General features: G+C 39.1%; 1 protein-coding gene across 1 annotated transcript; it reads right to left on the bottom strand.

Annotated features, from left to right (window-relative positions):
- Window positions 1-6,622: 6,622 nt before the first annotated feature.
- On the bottom strand, window positions 6,623-16,844 carry LOC113260182 (olfactory receptor 8B3). Its single transcript, XM_026505927.2, has 3 exons — window positions 16,355-16,844; window positions 13,878-13,998; window positions 6,623-7,583 (listed from the first exon to the last, which is right to left on the bottom strand). The coding sequence occupies exons 1-3, from the start codon at window positions 16,842-16,844 to the stop codon at window positions 6,623-6,625; spliced, it is 1,572 nt and encodes a 523-aa protein (XP_026361712.2).
- Window positions 16,845-18,458: the final 1,614 nt, after the last annotated feature.

Below are 18,458 nucleotides of genomic sequence, written 5' to 3' on the forward strand. Positions count from 1 at the left end.
GTTTTGCTGTTCTATCTAAAAACTCATCACCGAACCCAAATTCACCTAAATTCTCTCTAATGAGTTCCTTTAGAAGTTTTGTAGTTTACACGTTGAATTTTGAATTTACAACAGGTCTATGATTTATTTGAGGCTTGTGTGTTTGAAAGGTATAAGGTTTATGTCTAAATTCATATTTTTACATATGGATATCTGTTTTTTCCAGCACTGTTTGTTAAAAAGATTACTATTTCTCAGTTGAACTGCCTTTGTTCCTTTGTCAATGACCAGTTGTCCATATTTTGGAGGTTTATTCTCTATTCTGATCCATTGATCTATGTGTCTTTTCTTTCATCACACTGTCTTGATTACTGTAGCTTTACGGTGAGTCTTGAAGTTGGGCGATGTCTGTCCTACAACTTTTTTTTTCCTTCAGTGTTGTATTTGATATCCTGGCTCTTTTGCCTTTCCATATAAACTTTAGAAACAGTTTATTGATATCCACAAAAACTTGCTGAGATTTAAATGGAGATTTAGATGAATCTGTAGAAGTTGTTATGAAGAATTGATATCTTAATGCTATTGAATCTTCCAATCCATTAACATAGAATATCTTTCCATTCATTTAGATCTTTATTGATTACTTTTATTAAAGTTTTGTAGTTTTCCACATCTAGATCCAACACACATTTTGTTACATTCATAACTAGGTATTTCTTCTTTACTGTGGATGGCAACAGGGACACAATATGAATAGTATTTCATTTCAAGTTCCAATTATCCAATTGCTGATATATAGGAAAGAAATTAACTTTTGTATTAACTTTGTGTCCTGTGACTCGCTTCTAGTCACTTATTAATTCCAGGAGGTTTTCTTTGTTTGTTTGTCTGTCTGTTTTTGTAGTTGTTCTTGCTATCAATTTTAAGAGATTGTCTATAGAGATAATCAGTCATGCCATCTGAGAACAACAATAGCTTTATTTTTTTTCTAATCTGTATAAGTAGCAAACTTTTTAAAGTTATCATTCCAAGAAGCAATACAGGCTCAAATATTAATAAATCTGAAATATTTTTATCTCAGCATTCTTTGACCAAAGGTAATGCAAATTCAAACTATTATAAGGTACCAATGTTTGCACACCAGAATGGCTAAAATACCAAATGTACATGTGGATGTGGAACAGCTGGAACTTTCGTACACTGCTGTTAGGAGAGTAAAATTGTACAAGTACTTTGGAAAACAAATTGGTGTTTTCTAATAAAGATACACGTACGTGTAGCCTTGGACCCAGACATTCCAGAGAATTCTAACTATATATCCAGAGAAATTAGTGCATGTCCAAAAGAAATTGTGCAAAAGTATTTATTGAAATTTTATTTATAATTTATTATAAATTTATTTATAATAGCCAAATTTCCATCAACAAGAGAATACACAGTAAATTGGGTAAAATACATTCAATGGGATATAAATAATTTTCTGATAAGGCACTGATATGGTTAAAATACAAAAATGATTACGTCCAAGAAAGAAGGCAGACACAAAAGTATACACAGTATGATTTTATTTATAAGATTTTTAAAAAACAGGCAGAACTACTCAAAAGTGATAGAAATCAGAGCATGTTTCCCTTAAAGGGTAGATGGGGGTTACTGTTGACCAGAAAGGGACAAGAGGAAAATTTCTGAGCTCATGGATATGTTTCATATCTTTTTCTGGGTGGTGATTAAATGAGTTTATACTTAGGCCAAAAAGTCATCAAGGTGTATACTTCATGCTTGTATATTTTACTATATATAAACTAGATCTTATTAAACAAAAGTTGAGATATTTTTATAAAACTTTGTAAGTAAAATTTGTGTAAAATATATATAGCTCAATATTTTAAATGATATATTTTTCATCAGATCTATCAGTACTTAGGGAAAACTAGTGTGTGCATGTGGGTGTTTCTAAAGATTAATTGATTGACTGATTTTAGAGAGTGAGCACACATTCATGGGGGACGGAAAGGGAGAGAGAATCTCAAGCAGACTCCTCACTGAGTTCAGAGCCCGATGTGGGGCTCAATCTCATGACACTGAGATCATGATCTGAATCGAAATTAAGAGTTGGACACCTAACAGACTGAGCCACCCAGGCGCCCCTAGTGTGTGGTTTTGTTAACATGTCTCTGATCTCTAATATCAGTATGAGTAGGTCCATCCACATTTTTCCATAGCACTCTCAGAGACACAATACTGAGTCAGATTGGTCAATAGTTTTACACAGGATAGGACTTGGGTGTTAGATACTGTGACTTTATATAGACTCCACTTCTCAAGCCTAAGGGAAATTAAATGAAGTTGACATAAACACAGAAAGAGAACCCAGAGAAACAAACAATCAGATATAAAATTCATCTCTTACCATTTAAGCTATTGCTCCATAAGCCCTACCAATCATTACAGTGTGCTTCTGTTTCTATCACCAATAGTGATAGCCAAGCTTTAATATTAATTTTTTTCTTATATAATATTTGCAAATGAGTAATTTCAGTTTAAACATATAGCAAATTTCATGGCTAAAATAACAGAAAACCCAATTCAAAACTAGCTTAAAACCAGAGAGGCAAAGAGTAGAAAATTTCATCCACGATAAGGATAAAATTCAATCTATAGAAACATACTAAGAAATAACACATATTTTAGGGGCGCCTGGGTGGCACAGCGGTTAAGCGTCTGCCTTCAGCTCGGCGTGATCCTGGTGTTATGGGATCGAGCCCCATATCAGGCTCCTCTGCTATGAGCCTGCTTCTTTCTCTCCCACTCCCCCTGCTTGTGTTCCCTCTCTCGCTGGCTGTCTCTATCTCTGTCGAATAAATAAATAAAATCTTAAAAAAAAAAAAAAAGAAATAACACGTATTTTAAAATTAGTATATAACAGGGGTGCCTGGGTGGCTCAGGTCATGATCCTGGGGTCCTGAGATCAAGCTCAGCATTGGGTTCCCTACTCAGCAGGGAGTCTGCTTCTCCCTTTCCCCCTCCCCACCACTCATTCTCTCTCTCTCTCTCTCAAATAAATAAAATATTTTTTAAAAAGTTTTTTAAAATAAATAAAACTAGTATATAAGAACAAAAAAAGGGCTGTTAGTAATGTATTCTATAAGCTCCACAAGGTAAAAATAAAGGAAAGACACAGATAAGAAAAGATCAAAATTGACTTCCTTGACCTAAAAAAATACAGTGTGTGAAATGAAAAATACACCAAATCCAAAAAATACATAATCCCAAAATAATCATGAGAAAAACAGTGGAAAACCAATTTAGGGATATTCTACAAAATACCTGATGAATACATTTTAAATTGTCAAGATAATCCAAAACATGGGAAGTCTGAGAAACTATGGCAGGGAAGAGGAATCTAACGAGCCATGACTAATCAGTGCAATGTGGTATCCTGACTGGGATACTATGATAGAAAAAGGACATCAGATAAAGACTAAGAAGATATGAATCAAGTATGTGCTTTAATTAGTAATGTATCTATATTGGTTCATTAACTGTGACAAATGTATCACACTAATGTAAAGTAACAACAGGAACTGGATATGGAATATATTGTAACTGTACTAGCTTTGCAATTTTTCTATAAATCTAAAATAAAGAGCTTATGTAAAAAATATATATATACTGCCTCAGGTTAAAACTAGAACATATACTGCAGAAGAAATGATGTGTGAACTTGACTAGCAATAGAAACTACCCAAAATGAAATACAAAGAGACAAGACGGGAAAAAAAATGAAGAGAGCATCAGTGAGCCATAAGACATCAAGGAGCCCAACAGATGTCTAACTGGAGTCCCAGAGAGGGAGAAGAGGAGACAGAAAAATATTTGAAGGCATAATAGCGGAGGACATTCACCTATACAGTGAATGCCCCTGACCACTTAATCAAGTCTGAAAACAAAGTTGACTAAATAAAATATTTAACGACTTCATTTTCTGTTATTCTTGGGCTAGATTATTGGGATCTAATCACCAACTGAAAACAACTAAAAACAATGAATAATATTCTACAGTATTCTGCTTTAATGACTTAATCTGCAATTACACTTTTTTGCATTACTTATTAAACTACAAATGTATGTATTACGAACTTTCAGGATTCTGTTATATTTGATGGTAAAATTGAAAAACTTAGCATATTCATTACATATTAATGCAGATTATTCAAAAGTCAAAATAACCCTCTTAAAAGAAATATATAACTTTTTATTATGTAATATTCTCAAATATATCCATAATTCTAACAAAAATTTGTACTTGCTTCCAGAACATAATTTCTTTATTAACAGGTGTTGTGCTTAAATAGTTGTTTGTAATCCCTGATCAAGAATTTTTAATTACTGTATGTTCAATTTCTTTTATAATCATCAATGAGAAGTTTTTTACCTAAGCGATAGTTTTACACCATTTTTACAACTTTGCAATTGAAATCATATTTAAATAATGAAAGAGTTCTCTTTCATTGACAAATTAAACATCAATGTCCAAGTTCATTCTTTTCCTCATGAATAGTTACTATTTACAGAATCAACTGCTTAGAAGATTTTCCTTTGCCTATGGATTTACTTAGTTACATGGTCAAAATTAACTGATTATATAAATGAAAATCTGTTTCTGAATATTCTATTCTATGCCCTGGATTTGTCTATTCTTATAACAAAACCAATCTGTCTTCAGAGCCTAAATCTAAGTGTTAAAATCAGTTAGTGTAAATCTTGTGTCATCTAGAGTTCCCCAAGAAGCAGATGCCAAGAAATAATTAGACCTGCAAGACATTTATTGTGGTAAATAGCTGTGAAGGATAAGTGGGAGGGAGAAGTCACTGATAAAGGCCTTCAGACTCGGTTGAAACTCTGACACCTAAGAAAGGAGAGAAGGACACAAATAGGAAAATCTCAGACTACAGTGAAGTCCTAAAAAGTCTGTTAGGATGACAGGAAGTACCTAAACAAGACTGCCTATCAGAAGACACCTGTGTTACACAGCTATTGGTCAGCTCCTATATGGCCCATCATGCTAAGCCACTGGCTGGGAACATCTCAGAGGGAGCATGGACTCTGCCTGAACATGACGGTGAATCCAAAGGAGTATCAGCTATAGACTATCAGTCAACAATGCTTCCCACAGCTGGTTCTCTTGAAGAGGAGCTAAGCAGCACCTCCCTATGACTACTACAGTCCAATTCCAAAAACAAATTATACCTCAAAGTTGTTTCTGATTTATTATTTATTATTATGTATCATATTTTACTATTTATTATACCATTAAATATATTATTGTTGTTATTTAAACAAGATAATGCAATTCAACAAGCATTTCTTGACCTCTCACTATATTTGATATTCTAAATACAGAAATGCGAAAAGCATTGGAGAAATAGGAAAATTATAGGAAAAAGCATCTAGTTAAATACATTTATTATCTTATTGGTGGGGCAAGGTTTAAATATTCACAAAATGTTGCTAGGAATAGTTTATTACTATTAATATATACCTTTCTTCATGATAAACTTCACTGGAGAAGTAAAACAATGGCTAAAATGTTTCTCCTGATACTGTGTGCTATTTTCCTTAAAGTGATAAATTTCAAAATTTACAATAAGAACTACATGCTCTTTTTCAAATATTTGGTATCATTTTAGATGGTAAAGATTGCAAGTTTTATAATGCAATAAACCACCAGCCCCACCCCTTATTGGGATCGTGAGATACACGTATTATTCCTTTAATCATTCCCTCTTACTACTATGATTGGCAATGAACAGTGGAGTCTGTGTCCTCTCTTTGATATTGAATACAGTGGGCTGACAGACACTCTCAGAAGCAGTAAGTACATGGTACAGATTGTGCCATTATCAAAGGGAAGAAGAAAAGTCAGAATAATAACAGAGAAAGTGATAAGAAAAACAGAACAAAAGGACAGTATCAGAGGGATCTGATCCTACTTTAATCTTTATACACAATTTGAAATGCATTTCTTTGAATGCTACTGTCTACACCACTGACAATATTGTTAAAAATGAGAGTTCATGAACTGTTTGTCACTTCTGTGTCTAGATCGGTGAGCTGTAATTTTAATTTTATGTAACTGATAAAACTAACCATATTTGTCCATATTAGGAATAGCCCAGAAACAAAAATAGTATAAAACTTATTTGAAAAGTAAGTGCATAGTTTGTTTCTCAGAGTCCATAGATAAGATGGTGATGGGTAGTAAGGAGGGCACATATTGCATGGTGCACTGGGTGTTATACGCAACTGATGAACCATCGAGCTTTACATCAAATCCCAGGGATGTACTGTATGGTACATAATATAATAAAATAATATTATTATTAAAAAAAGAAAAGTAAGTGCATAGTTTCTATTTATAAAATGTATTAGTTATTTATGTAAACTTGCACAAGGTGATGGAGATAAAGAAGGAAAAATAAGATGAGATCAGCTATCAGGAAAATGATAAGCAAGTCTTTTAAACCACACATAATACAGTCTATAGAAGCAATATGGTTATGGACACAGCCTCATCTTGAAAAAACACCAATAATTATCAAATTAAAAAAACTGAACTTGTTTATACTGTTGCTGTTTCTAATTAGAACATGTTTCTCCTCCAGATTTTAATCAGGACTTTCTTCAGTGCAATTTTGACATCCTTATTCCTCAAACTGTAGATCAAGGGATTGAGCATGGGCCCCACATTAGTATAGAAAACTGAAGAAACTTTCCCCTGCTCCATAGATTCAGGAGAAGAATATTTAAGATACATGAATGCCGCTGACCCAAAAAAAAGAGAAAGAGCAATGATGTGAGAGCTACACGTACTGAAGGCTTTTGATCGTCCTTGAGCAGATCTGATATGAAGAATGCTACTGAGGATGAAGACGTAAGAAATCAGGATGGTAAAACTGGGTACTGTGATATTAATTCCCACCACTATCAGAACTACTACCTCATTGACATAGGTGCTGGTGCAAGAGAGCTGGAGAAGAGGAAGAATGTCACACAGGTAATGGTTGATGATATTGACACTGCAGAAGGTTAGTCTAAGCATGCACCCTGTGTGGGCAGAGGCTCCAGCAAAGCCCATCATATACACAGCAACAGTTAGCAAGGAACACACCTGATGGGACATGGTGACCCTATACAGCAATGGATTACAGATGGCCACATAGCGGTCATAGGCCATTGAGGTCAACATGTAGCATTCCGAGATGACAAAAAAGAGAAAGAAAAACAGCTGAGTCATGCACCCGACATAGGAGATGATATTCTCCCTTGATACAAAGTTCATCAGCATCTTGGGAGTGAAAACAGAAGAGTAACAGAGATCAATGAAGGACAGGTTGAAAAGGAAGTAGTACATGGGGGTGTGGAGGTGCGAGTTGAGACCAATGAGAAGGATCAAGCCAAGGTTGCCCACCATGGTGACAATGTAGATCATCAGAAACAGGGTAAAGAGGGGTTGCTGGAGCTCTGGGTGGTCTGTTAATCCAGCAAGAAGAAATTCAGTCACTAAGGAGTCATTTCTAACCAATGTTCTCCTCTTTGGAAATCTGTGAGAACAGAAGAAAGTCCCATTAATAGAAACCCCAGCTCTCTCCTTACACACTCTTATTTATAAGAAGACTCAGATCAGTGGAAATCAAATAAGTCTTTCTCTGCTTCATGGGGTCAGAGTGGACTGGCACACATGCCCCTCAACATTAAAATCACTCTGTCTTTTGTTGCTTGAGCTGCATGTGACAAATAACTGCTCCTGTCTTTACTAGAAGATACAGGGATGGAGTAGCTGAGGATGAAGGCTACCTACTGGTGAGCTTCACTAGTGAGAGGGTATCCCCATCTCTCCCTCCTATTCATCTGATCCTTCACTTCCTAGTTCCTACTCATGTTTCCATTCCCCTACCAGATACCTCAGTTCCCCTGTGATGACAGTCATGAAAGAAAGGATTCCTCTTGGGCAGAGACCATATCACAATTGTGCTTCCTAGAAGAGAGTCCCTACCAGTCTATAATGTTTTCAAATAACTTACTGCAAGAATCCATGAAGTCAATAATTGATAACAATATTGAGGAGAACCTTGGTAGCCTAAGATTTACAATTCATCATATACTCAGTTGTCCTACACATTCTCCTTCTCTGTTCCATGCTAGCCAGACAGAGAATGAATAAAGGAAGGTGGATGTATTTTCCTTGGTTTTGTAGGAGGGCATGAAAGAGAAAGATAATTAATATGGACATTGATTAAATTAGTTAAGTTTGTGAAAATGTATCAAGCTGCATGATTATAACACATAAACTCTTTTGTATGTATATTTCAATTAAAAACTTTATCTTAAGAAAGAGATAAATCTCTTCCTTTGATGTTGTTATATACTGGATGTGTCACTTGGTAATGCTATAGCTATCTTGCTGCCAGACCAAAGATGAAGCCAACACAGAGAGGGTATGCTCAGAATAAAGCAGGTGGTACAGTCAGAGCTCCATACTTTTGAGCTTCTTGTTATTCAACATAAATATTTTTCCTCATTTTTCAAGAACAGAGAGAATAAGAGGTAAAGAGAAATTTGATTAACTCACTCTCCTTCCATTGAAAGAACTGTGCTGACCCTTTATGTGTGTTTCACCTCCAATGGAAGAAGAACTGGCTTTTAGGATATCAAAGCTGAGCAAATGTAGTTACAGAATCTTCTTCCTTTACTGGCCAAAGAGTCACCTCGCAGATCTCACAGTCTGAGCACTCCAGGAGTCACTCTTGGTTGTAGATCAAACTTGTTGTTATAAATTTACTAAGAAAATATGAAGGGCAACACTTGACGTTGGAGCCACTGTGTCATAGAGCTCAAGGCATTTGTTTAAGGCTTATATATTTTTGAATCTGATTAGAAATCCAGGTACATGTAGGTCTCCCTTCGGAACTTCCCATCATGATAAGCTCTGTAGGGAAGAAACTAGTGTCTCTGTTTATACCCTAATTGTGACAGTAAATGTTAACTTCCCATCAGGGATTATACATTCCCTAGGGCATATGAGAAAGGATCCAATGCTGTCCCCTTGTAAAGGTTCAAATAATTAATGTCATTGAAAATTAAGGAGGGCATGTGATGTGATGAGCACTAGGTCTTATAAGCAACTGATGGATTGTTGAAGACTACATCTGAAACTAATGCTGTACTGTATGTTGGCTAATTGAATTTAAATTAAGAAAAAAGAAAATTTCTCTGATTATAATTCTAGGTAACATATTAGTTTTAAGGATTTAAGTTCATAAAGATTTATGAACCTTTCAGGAAAGTTTATTTCTTTTGCCTTTTTTAAATATTTGAGCCCTTTTAAATATTCAGTGTGTGCACCAATTATATAGACATAAACAAAAGGAACTTTTTAACTGATTTCAGAGCTTATTATTTAATAAAAATCATGTAATATAAAAATGATCCATTATTTCATGGAAATTTAATTACCTTGGGTTGTCCTGACTCAATATGTCTTTGCTTTTAACATATTATGTCGAATCCATATGAAAAATCACTGTTAAGAAGCTTCCATTTCAAGAAAATAAGACTTTAGAATTCCCACTTATGTATTAATTTATGATCATACTTGTAAGAAGGCATCTAATTTTTCTTTATTTTGAAATTATTATAGATTCACAGGAAACTGCAAAAATAATATATACAGTTCCTTGAAATCAACCCAGCTTCCTACCGTAATAACATCTTTAACAACTATAGCATAATAGCAAAACCAGGAAATTGACATTGGCATAATAATGTTAACAGGATACAGGATTATAAACATTTTCAGCTTTCAGCAGTTTTATACTGTGTGTTTGTGTTATGTGTGTAGGTCTATGTGATCTGACCACGTAGTGTGTGGTATGTGATCAAGGTAATGATCATGTGATCATGACCACAATCATGAAAGAGAACTGTCCCACTACCATATAGGATCTCCCTTCTTCTACCCCTTTACAGTCACACCCATCTCCCCTCACCTTCCTCTGTGTCTTCTGGCAACCACTAACCTCTTCTCCATCTCTATGGTGGAGTCTTTCGAAAGACAACAAATGAGACTGCACCCCGTATAACCTCTGAAGTTGGTTTTGTTCACTAAGCATGATGCCGTTAAGTCCACCCCAGGTGTTGCATGCATCAATGCTCCATTTCTTTTACTGCTGAGTTGTGCTGCATCACAACCCACATTTATTCAACCTTCTGTAGTAATTTAAAACAAATGAAGTTGTTGTTTAATACAAAACTAAATCTGTTTTATTTATGGAAAATGTTTCAGGGGCAGGGGCAAAAAGATCACAGTTGAGACTGGTTCTTCTTGCAATTCTCTTTTTTTTAAACGTTATTGTGTTATAATTTGAAAACAACAAAATGCAACCACTTTAAAAGTACAGTTTTTCAATGATTTTCAAAAAATAATACAGTCATGTAACTGCCACCATAATCAAGATCTAGAGCATTTCCGTCACCCTCGAAAGTTCTTTCATACTCTTTTGTAATCCATCTCCTGTACTTTTTTAATCATGGAAGAATGTTGAAATCTGTCAAATGGTTTTTCTGCATCTGTTGAGATGATCATACGATTTTTACCTTTCATTCTATTAATCTGGAGTATCACATTTATTGATTGGCATATGTTGAATCATCCTTGCATCCCATGGATAAATCCCACTTGATAATAGTGTATGATCCTCTTAATGTGCTACAGAATGTAGTTTACCAGAATTTTGTTTGGAGATTTTACATCAATATTCATCAGAGATAGCAGCCTGCAGTTTTCTTTTCTTATAGAGTCCTTGCCTGGCATTGGTGTGAGGGTAATTATGGCCTTGTACAATGACTTTGAGAGTGTTCCCTCCCTATAATTTTTGGAAGAGTTTAAGGTGTGGCATTAATTCTTCTTTAAATGTTTGGTAAAATTCACCAGTGAAACCAGCAGGTCCTGGGCTCTTCCTTCTTAGGGGGTTTTTGATTATGGATTCAATGTCCTTACTTGTTATTGGTCTGTTCAGATTTTCTATTTCTTCATGAATCAGTCTTGTAGGCTGTATGTTTTTAAAAATATATCCATTTCTTCTAGTCTAACCAATTTGCATACAATTGTCCATAGTCTCTTATGATTCTTTGTATTACTGCAGTATCAGTTATAATGTCTCCTCTGCATCATATCATGATCACGATATCATGATCTTTGTCTCTTGTTACAGCTATTGAGTTAAAGTCTATTTCATCTGATGAAGAATAGCTGACCCTACTGTTTTTTTGGTTTCAACTTGCATGGAATATCTTTTTCTATCCCCTCATTATTGTCTAAGTGTCCTTAAAGCTGAAGTAAATCTCTTGTAGGCAAGATATAGTTGGGTCTTGTTTTTCATTTGTTTACCTGTTTAGCCACTCTGCCTTTTGACTGAAAAATCTCAACCATTTACATTTTAAGTAATTATTGATAGGTATGGACTTCTTAATGCCTTCTTAATTATTTTCTGGCTGTTTTGTAGTTCCCTTGTTCCTCTCTTCCTCTCTTCCTGTCTTCCTTTGTGACTTGATGACTTTCTGTAATGGTATGCTTCAATTCCCTTCTCTTTATCCTTTTGTATCTACTGTAGGCTTCTGTTTTGTGGTTACTATCAGACTTGCATAAAATATCTTATAGACATCACAGTCTACTTTAAGGTGATTAAAAACTTCAATCACTACAAAAATTCTATTCTTTTACTCCCTTCTCATATTTTGTTTTTGATGTCACAATTTATCTTTTTATATTGTGTATCCTTTAACAAATTATTGTAGCTATAGTTATTTTTAATACTTGTGTCCTTTAACCTTTACTAGAGTTAAGTAGTTAACCACCATACTGTAGTACTAGTCTGAATTTGACTAAACATATTTATATTTACCAGTATGTTGTATATTTTCTAATGTTTTCATGTTACTAGTTAGTGTCTTTTTGTTTTAGCTCAGAGCACTCCTTTCAGCATCTCTTACAAAGCAGGTCTAATGGCAATGAATTACCTCAGTTTTTGTTTGTTGGAAAAGTCTTTGTCTCACCTTTATTTCTGAAAGACAACTTTACCTGGTGAAGTATTCTTGGTTGACAGTTTTTTCTTTCAGTATTTTGAGTATATCATCCCAGGTTTCAAGGTTTCTCCAAAGAAATCTGTTGATAGCCTTATGGGGCTTTCTTGGTATGTGAGGGTTATTTTTCCTCTGGCTGCTTTGAAAATTGTTTCCATTATCTTTGATTTTAAACAGCTTAATTATAATATGTCTTGAAGAAGATCACTTTGGGTGGAAATATTGGGGTTAACTATTAACTTTATGAAGTTAGGAGTCTAAATCTCTCCCCAGATTTAGGAATTCAGCCATTATTCCCTTAATCCAGCTTTCTGTCCCTTTCTCTATCCTTCCTTTCTGTAACTCCAGTAATGTCTGCAGTGTTTCTCTTAATGGTATCCCATAGGCCACATGGGCTTTCTTTATTCCTTTTTATTATTTTCCGTGTTCTCACTGCATAATTTTAAATGCCCTGTCAAAGACTCATTCTTCTTCACATACTGATACTCTTTCCTGCATTTGTCATTTCATTCATTGCATTCATCAGCTCCAGATTTTCTGTTTGCTTCATTTTGATGGTTTCCATCTCTATGTTAAACTTCTCATTTTGTTTGTGTATTGTTTTCGTGAGTTCATTGAATTGTCCTTGCGTGTTTTCTTGTAGCTTACCCTGCTTCCTTAAAACAGCTATTCTGAATTCTTTTTTTTTTTTTTAAGATTTTATTTATTTATTGGATAGAGACAGCCAGCGAGAGAAGGAACACAAGCAGGGGGAGTGGGAGAGGAAGAAGCAGGCTCCCAGCGGAGGAGCCCGATGTGGGGCTCGATCCCAGAACACCAGGATCACGCCCTGAGCCGAAGGCAGATGCTTAACGACTGAGCCACCCAAGCACCCCTCTGAATTCTTTATAAGACAAATCACAGATCTCCATTTCTTTGGGATCTATTTCTAGAAAATTATTGTATTCCTTTGGTGGTGTTGGGTTACACTGATTTTTCATAGTCCTTGAAGACTACTGTTATCTTCATATATGAAGAAGCAGCTACCTCCTCCAGTATTTCTGACTTGCTTTAGAAGAGAATAACCTTCTGTCACCCCTGCTAGTGATTCTGAGACTTTCTCAGACCTTTTCTATGGATATTGCTGCTCCAAACTTATTTCATCTTATGGCAGAATTCTGAAACTTGTATGCCTTCCCTCCATCCTGCAAAGCCAGGTTAGTTGCTGAGAACCTCCCTTTTGCTTTTCCCTAGGACTGAACACTCAAGTGTGTGATTTTTCCCCAGCCTGCAGAGTTGGGCCGTCTCTCCACATGTGCTTACCAGCCATCTGCAAAGGCTTTCTCTCACTGGAAGCACATGTGGAAAACCATCCACAGGATGGGGTTGTGTGTGGGTAAGGTGCACAAAGTCAGGGGGTGCCCATGACGACTTGAGGGCATCCCCAGTGGCTCAACAGCAAGCTTCCCAGTGGAGTCCATGGTACGATTAGTAGGATCTACATCCCTTTGATGCACTCCAACAGCCCTACCTGCTACCTTCCCAGACACTCCCACCCTCAGCCACACAATATACCTCAGCAATCTGAATGGGATGAGAAGTGGATCTCTTTGGCAGTGTCTCCCATAGCTGAGGAAACCAGACCTTCATTCACATACTCTTACTTTCCCCAGTGGGAGGAATCACAAGTCACAGGTTATCAGAACACCTCCTTTGGTAATGAGCTACACTGCCTTGGGGGAAGCAGGACATAGGTAAAGTGAAACTGTTCCTCTTACCCTCTTCGATGCATCCAATCTTCGATTTTCTTGCTCCAACAGTGTGCTGGTACTTCTGGGCTAAACTTCTGGACTCCCACAAAGGCTCTCTCATCTGTGGGTAATTGTTGAAATTGGTATTCTTTGGGGGGAAAACAGTAAAAAAATTGTTATTACACCATGATGTAATACATTGTTCATCTTTTGATCTTACTACATTATTCATCTTGGAATTTTCTTTAAGCCAACCTAAGTCAAGACTCTCATTCTTCCTCCTCCAAGAATAAAGACTGGGACACCCAGAATTCTGTTGGTCTTACAATCAATAACAAGGGGAACACAGGGTATGTCCTACCATTACTCTTTCTGGAAGGGCACATCATTATTTGTGTGTGTGTGTGTGTGTGTGTGTGTGTGTGTATGTTGTGTTTTGTTGTTAACACCAAAATGTAAAGAATCACATTTTAGGAAATGCCTTATTTAGCAAGATGTGGGAGGATGCAGACAGGAACTCCAAGGGCTCAGATTAGGCTCCCAAACTCTGGCCTCTGCACGGGCAGAATGCTCCACTCCCTGCAAAGGTTCTCCCTTAATAACAGGCCTAGAATAGCCTGCTTAGAACAGCAACACACCAGACTGCACAAAAACAAACCTGACTTTTTCCACCCAAAAAAATGTCCCTGCTGTCACCTGTGCCTTAGAGGTGGCTTTGATAACAAACAATAAACTGTCAGGGAGTGAAAGTGTCCCCCAAATACCACCATCCTCCCTTCTCCAGCTTCTCAGAATTGCTGCCCTTGCTCAGTGGCCTTAAATTCCTTTGCTCTTGTAATTTCTTACACTTTAAAAAAACAAAAACAGAACTCTCTGAAAAGAAAAAGCAGAAACACTAATTCCACAGTGCTAAAAACTCAGTGGGGGGCTTTCTAAGCATTTAATGTCAAAATGTCTCATTGGAAATCATAGTTACTCTCTGGAGGTGAAAAAGATACAAGAAAAGTAAGAGAAGAAACCTGGACAGATTTTGCAGGTTTGTGACAAAGAGGAAAGGATGCAACAACAGGGTGAAATTGGGATCTGCTGGGTACCTGCATGGCAAGGACCAGTCCCAACTCATAGTGTAACAGGACCCTATGGAGCAGTGGGCTGGGGCTCAGTCACCACCATCCTCTGTCCCCTGCCCTCGCCTGTTCAAGAAGAAGCAGTCATCACCCAACCCTTTGCTGGGCATAGCTGGGGATGGGCCTTTGCATGTGTGTCTGTCAGAGGATGCCAGGGATCCTTCATGAAGCTGGGGTATCATCATCTACCCAGATTGAGTTTTATTGTGCTGCAGAGCCTAATGCTCTCACTCCTCACCAGGGGCTAGCTGTAGCCTTGCTGGAGGAGCGAGCCAGATCTGCTTTCGTTGGCAGCCTCTCAGGGATCCTCTGCACCCTGCCCCCTTGCCTGCACCCCCTACTGCACTACGTGAGAGAGGCAACCTTTGCGTCTGATTCCACCCCTCCCTCAGAAACTGCCTGCATAACATAATAAAAAATTATTACAAAATTATTATTTAAAAAAAAGAAAAAGAGGGGCGCCTGGGTGGCACAGCGGTTAAGCATCTGCCTTCAGCTCAGGGTGTGATCCCGGCGTTGTGGGATCGAGCCCCACATCAGGCTCCTCCGCTATGAGCCTGCTTCTTCCTCTCCCACTCCCCCTGCTTGTGTTCCCTCTCTCGCTGGCTCTATCTCTGTCGAATAAATAAATAAAATCTTTAAAAATAAAAAAATAAAAATAAAATAAATTTTAAAAAAAGAAAAAGAAAAGAAACTGCCTGCAACCAGCTCTTGCTTTCCCACAGCAAAAGGATAGGCCACCAAGGAGGGTGCTGGGAAGGCAGCCCAAAAATGAGGATCCAGGCAGGGCAAGAAGTGAGACCTCACCAATCTGAGATGGAGATGGGAGAGAAAAGGCCCTGAAAAGGTGGGAGGTCCTGAGAGACAGGATGGGGTGCCAGGAGAATAGTACAGAGGCAGCAGAGTGAAGATGCAAAGCAGAAGGCTGTGAACAAAGGGGAACCCTGAGAACGCAGAAGCCCCAAAACACAAGGCCCTGAGAGAATGGGGGCCTGAAGCACAAAAAGATGGGCCCCCCTGAAAGATGGAGGACGAAGGAATGAAGAGATGGCTCCCTGGAGTGAATGAAGGCCTAAAAGGGTGGAGGCCGATGCGTAAAGAGGTGGCTGAAGGCCCAGAGACAGACGCTAAGAAAGGATTGGGGGGGGGGGGGGGGGTTAAGGCATAGGGCATTAAGCAGCCGGGGCCCCAAGGATGGAAAGGCATAGGGGCAAGAAGCAGAGCATCCACAGTGAGTCCCAAGGGGGGGCCGAGCTCCGCCTGTGCTCAGCTGGGTTCCGAACTGCTGTGGCATGAGGGCCAGGTGCTCTGGCTGATGGGTAGCAGGGATGCGGGCACCCCCGCCTCAACTGCAGGGCCATCAGACTTACTTCTTGCCTTGGAAGGTACCCAGGATCTTGGGCATGAACTTTCCCGCCTTGCTATCGCTGGTGTCTTCCTCTGCCGGGCCCTCTCCCCCTGCCCGGGGCCACCGAGCTGCTCTTCCACTCTGAAGAAGTGGTGGCAGACGCTTCTCCTTGCGCATGCTCTCCACGCCACTCCGCCCCACAGGTGCGCAGTGTTTGCAGCTCAGCGAGCCCTGGGTCTCCAGGCTGACCGAGTGGAAGATGGCTGAACCTCTGTCCCCGTCGGATGTGTCAGGGTCCAGGCTGCACGCGGCTGCTGGGCGGCCTAGCTCAGGGCTGCCATGGCCCGGGGCAGGGACTCCATGGTGCTTCTGGTCGTGGGCGCTAGTACTTCCCAAAATGGCTTTCGAGTCATCCCTCAAGTTGCTGCGGTACAAGCCATTGGCCTTGGCGGAGGCCGCGCGCGCCCATGGGACCCGCTCCTCTCCTCTTGCAGCCTCCACGCTGTCGCCTGGGCCCATGACGGCCGCTGGGGCTCTCGGGCTGCGGGTTCTCCAGCGACATCAGGTCCTCGTCCTCCGCGCGCCCCTCACCCTTGGGCCTCAGCATCTGCCGCGGCTTGGGAGCCCTCGCACACGACCTGCACGACGTTGCCAGCTGCCTCCTCCGCCAGCCAGGCCTTCGGAGACTCCCAGGGGAAGGTAAGGGTGAGGCTGCCGCTGCGCTCTGGCACAGAGGGCACCCAGAGCACCAGCTCCCGCGCTCGGAGTAGGCTTCTATGAGGCTCCCTTGAGCTCGGAGCGGCAGTGGAGCGGCCATGCGCACAGAAAGGAAGAGCGCGTGACGCTGGGGGGGGGGGGGGGGGCGGTGGTGGGCGGTGGAGTTGCGCGGGCGGGGCTGTTGCTCCGGGGGCAGTGTACTTAAGCAGATCTGCCAGGAAAAGGCATTGGAGTATGACAAAATTTCGGTTACGACTTACTATTAATCAATCCCGGTATCCGGTGTGCATGTAACAGTTTCAGAGTCCCAACATACTCTTGTGAAAAACAAATTCAGCAACTAAAGTGCAATGTTTTACACATTTTTTTTACCCTAAACTTATGATATCTAATCAAATAAGTAAATAAATGGTAGATAATGGAGTCATGTTTCCCATTGTCACAGAAATAAGTTACAAATAGGCAAAAAAGGAAGGCTACAATGAGCCCTGTGTTGCTGGATTAGAGTTGGAGATAACAGCATTCATTCATTCATGTTTCTATTAGATATTAAGATAGATGAATATAGAAATAATTAGATAGGGAGATACACACAGGAGTTTGAATACACAACAAATTTCCCACCCCTTTCCACTGAGAGTGTTACCAAAATCCAGGTTCAGCTGCCTGTCACTCAAAAAGCCAATACTCAAGAGTTTTGATTGGAAAGGAATATGAGCTTTATTCAGAAGGCCAGCCACTTGGGGAGAAGGTGGGTTCTTGTCCAAAAGCCAACTCCGAGGTTCCTGCCTGGCCTTGGGGGTTTTTAAAGGAGTTTAGAACAGTTAATAAAGGGAGTACGTGGTCCCTAACGTTTCTTGATTACATGCCCTTGATTATGGCGGTTCCGCAAGGGGGTCTGGTTTCTGTTTCCCGACATGCAGAGGTGCTCTGTTCTTTCTAGGAAAGAATGCATAATCTATAGATATACAAAGAAAGGTTAATCAATCATGCAGGGCAAGGGTGCTTCCTAAAGCTTAAACACTACCAGTTTGGCTGGAGGGGCTGAGGCACCTTCAAGAGGACCTAGAAGCAGTGATACCCTAGTATCAATGAACACATCCAGCACCCAGATCTTATTTCTGAATAACGTTCTCTGGTGATAAGAACTAGGATTCCTTGGAGATATGATTCCTTTTAGGGTTGGACCAAGGAAATTTCAAAATGATTCTGAAGCATCTTATAGTGTCAGAGAGTAAAAAAAAATTGATTTTTAAAAAGAAGATGGAGTCATAGTCAAAAATTCATAGGATTCAACGTGGGAGCTCTTAAGGACCAAAGCTGGAATTATTTGGAAAACAAAATAAAAAATGGTACTATTGGATTATAACCCAAAGAATAAAGTAAATATCCATGAATCCATATGAATTTCAAATA

This window comes from Ursus arctos, unplaced genomic scaffold (genome assembly GCF_023065955.2).
Source record: "Ursus arctos isolate Adak ecotype North America unplaced genomic scaffold, UrsArc2.0 scaffold_22, whole genome shotgun sequence".
Lineage (NCBI taxonomy): Eukaryota > Metazoa > Chordata > Mammalia > Carnivora > Ursidae > Ursus > Ursus arctos.

What these genes read in the sequence shown, in the direction of transcription:
- LOC113260182 (XM_026505927.2), bottom strand. Translation starts at nt 16,844, where the DNA reads ATGGGCCCAGGCGACAGCGTGGAGGCTGCAAGAGGAGAGGAGCGGGTC. An exon ending in GATCCTGGGTACCTTCCAAG is followed by an intron (nt 13,999 to 16,354) that starts GCAAGAAGTAAG and finishes TTCCCCCCAAAG; the next exon opens with AATACCAATTTCAACAATTA. An exon ending in GATTGGATGCATCGAAGAGG is followed by an intron (nt 7,584 to 13,877) that starts GTAAGAGGAACA and finishes CTGTTCTCACAG; the next exon opens with ATTTCCAAAGAGGAGAACAT.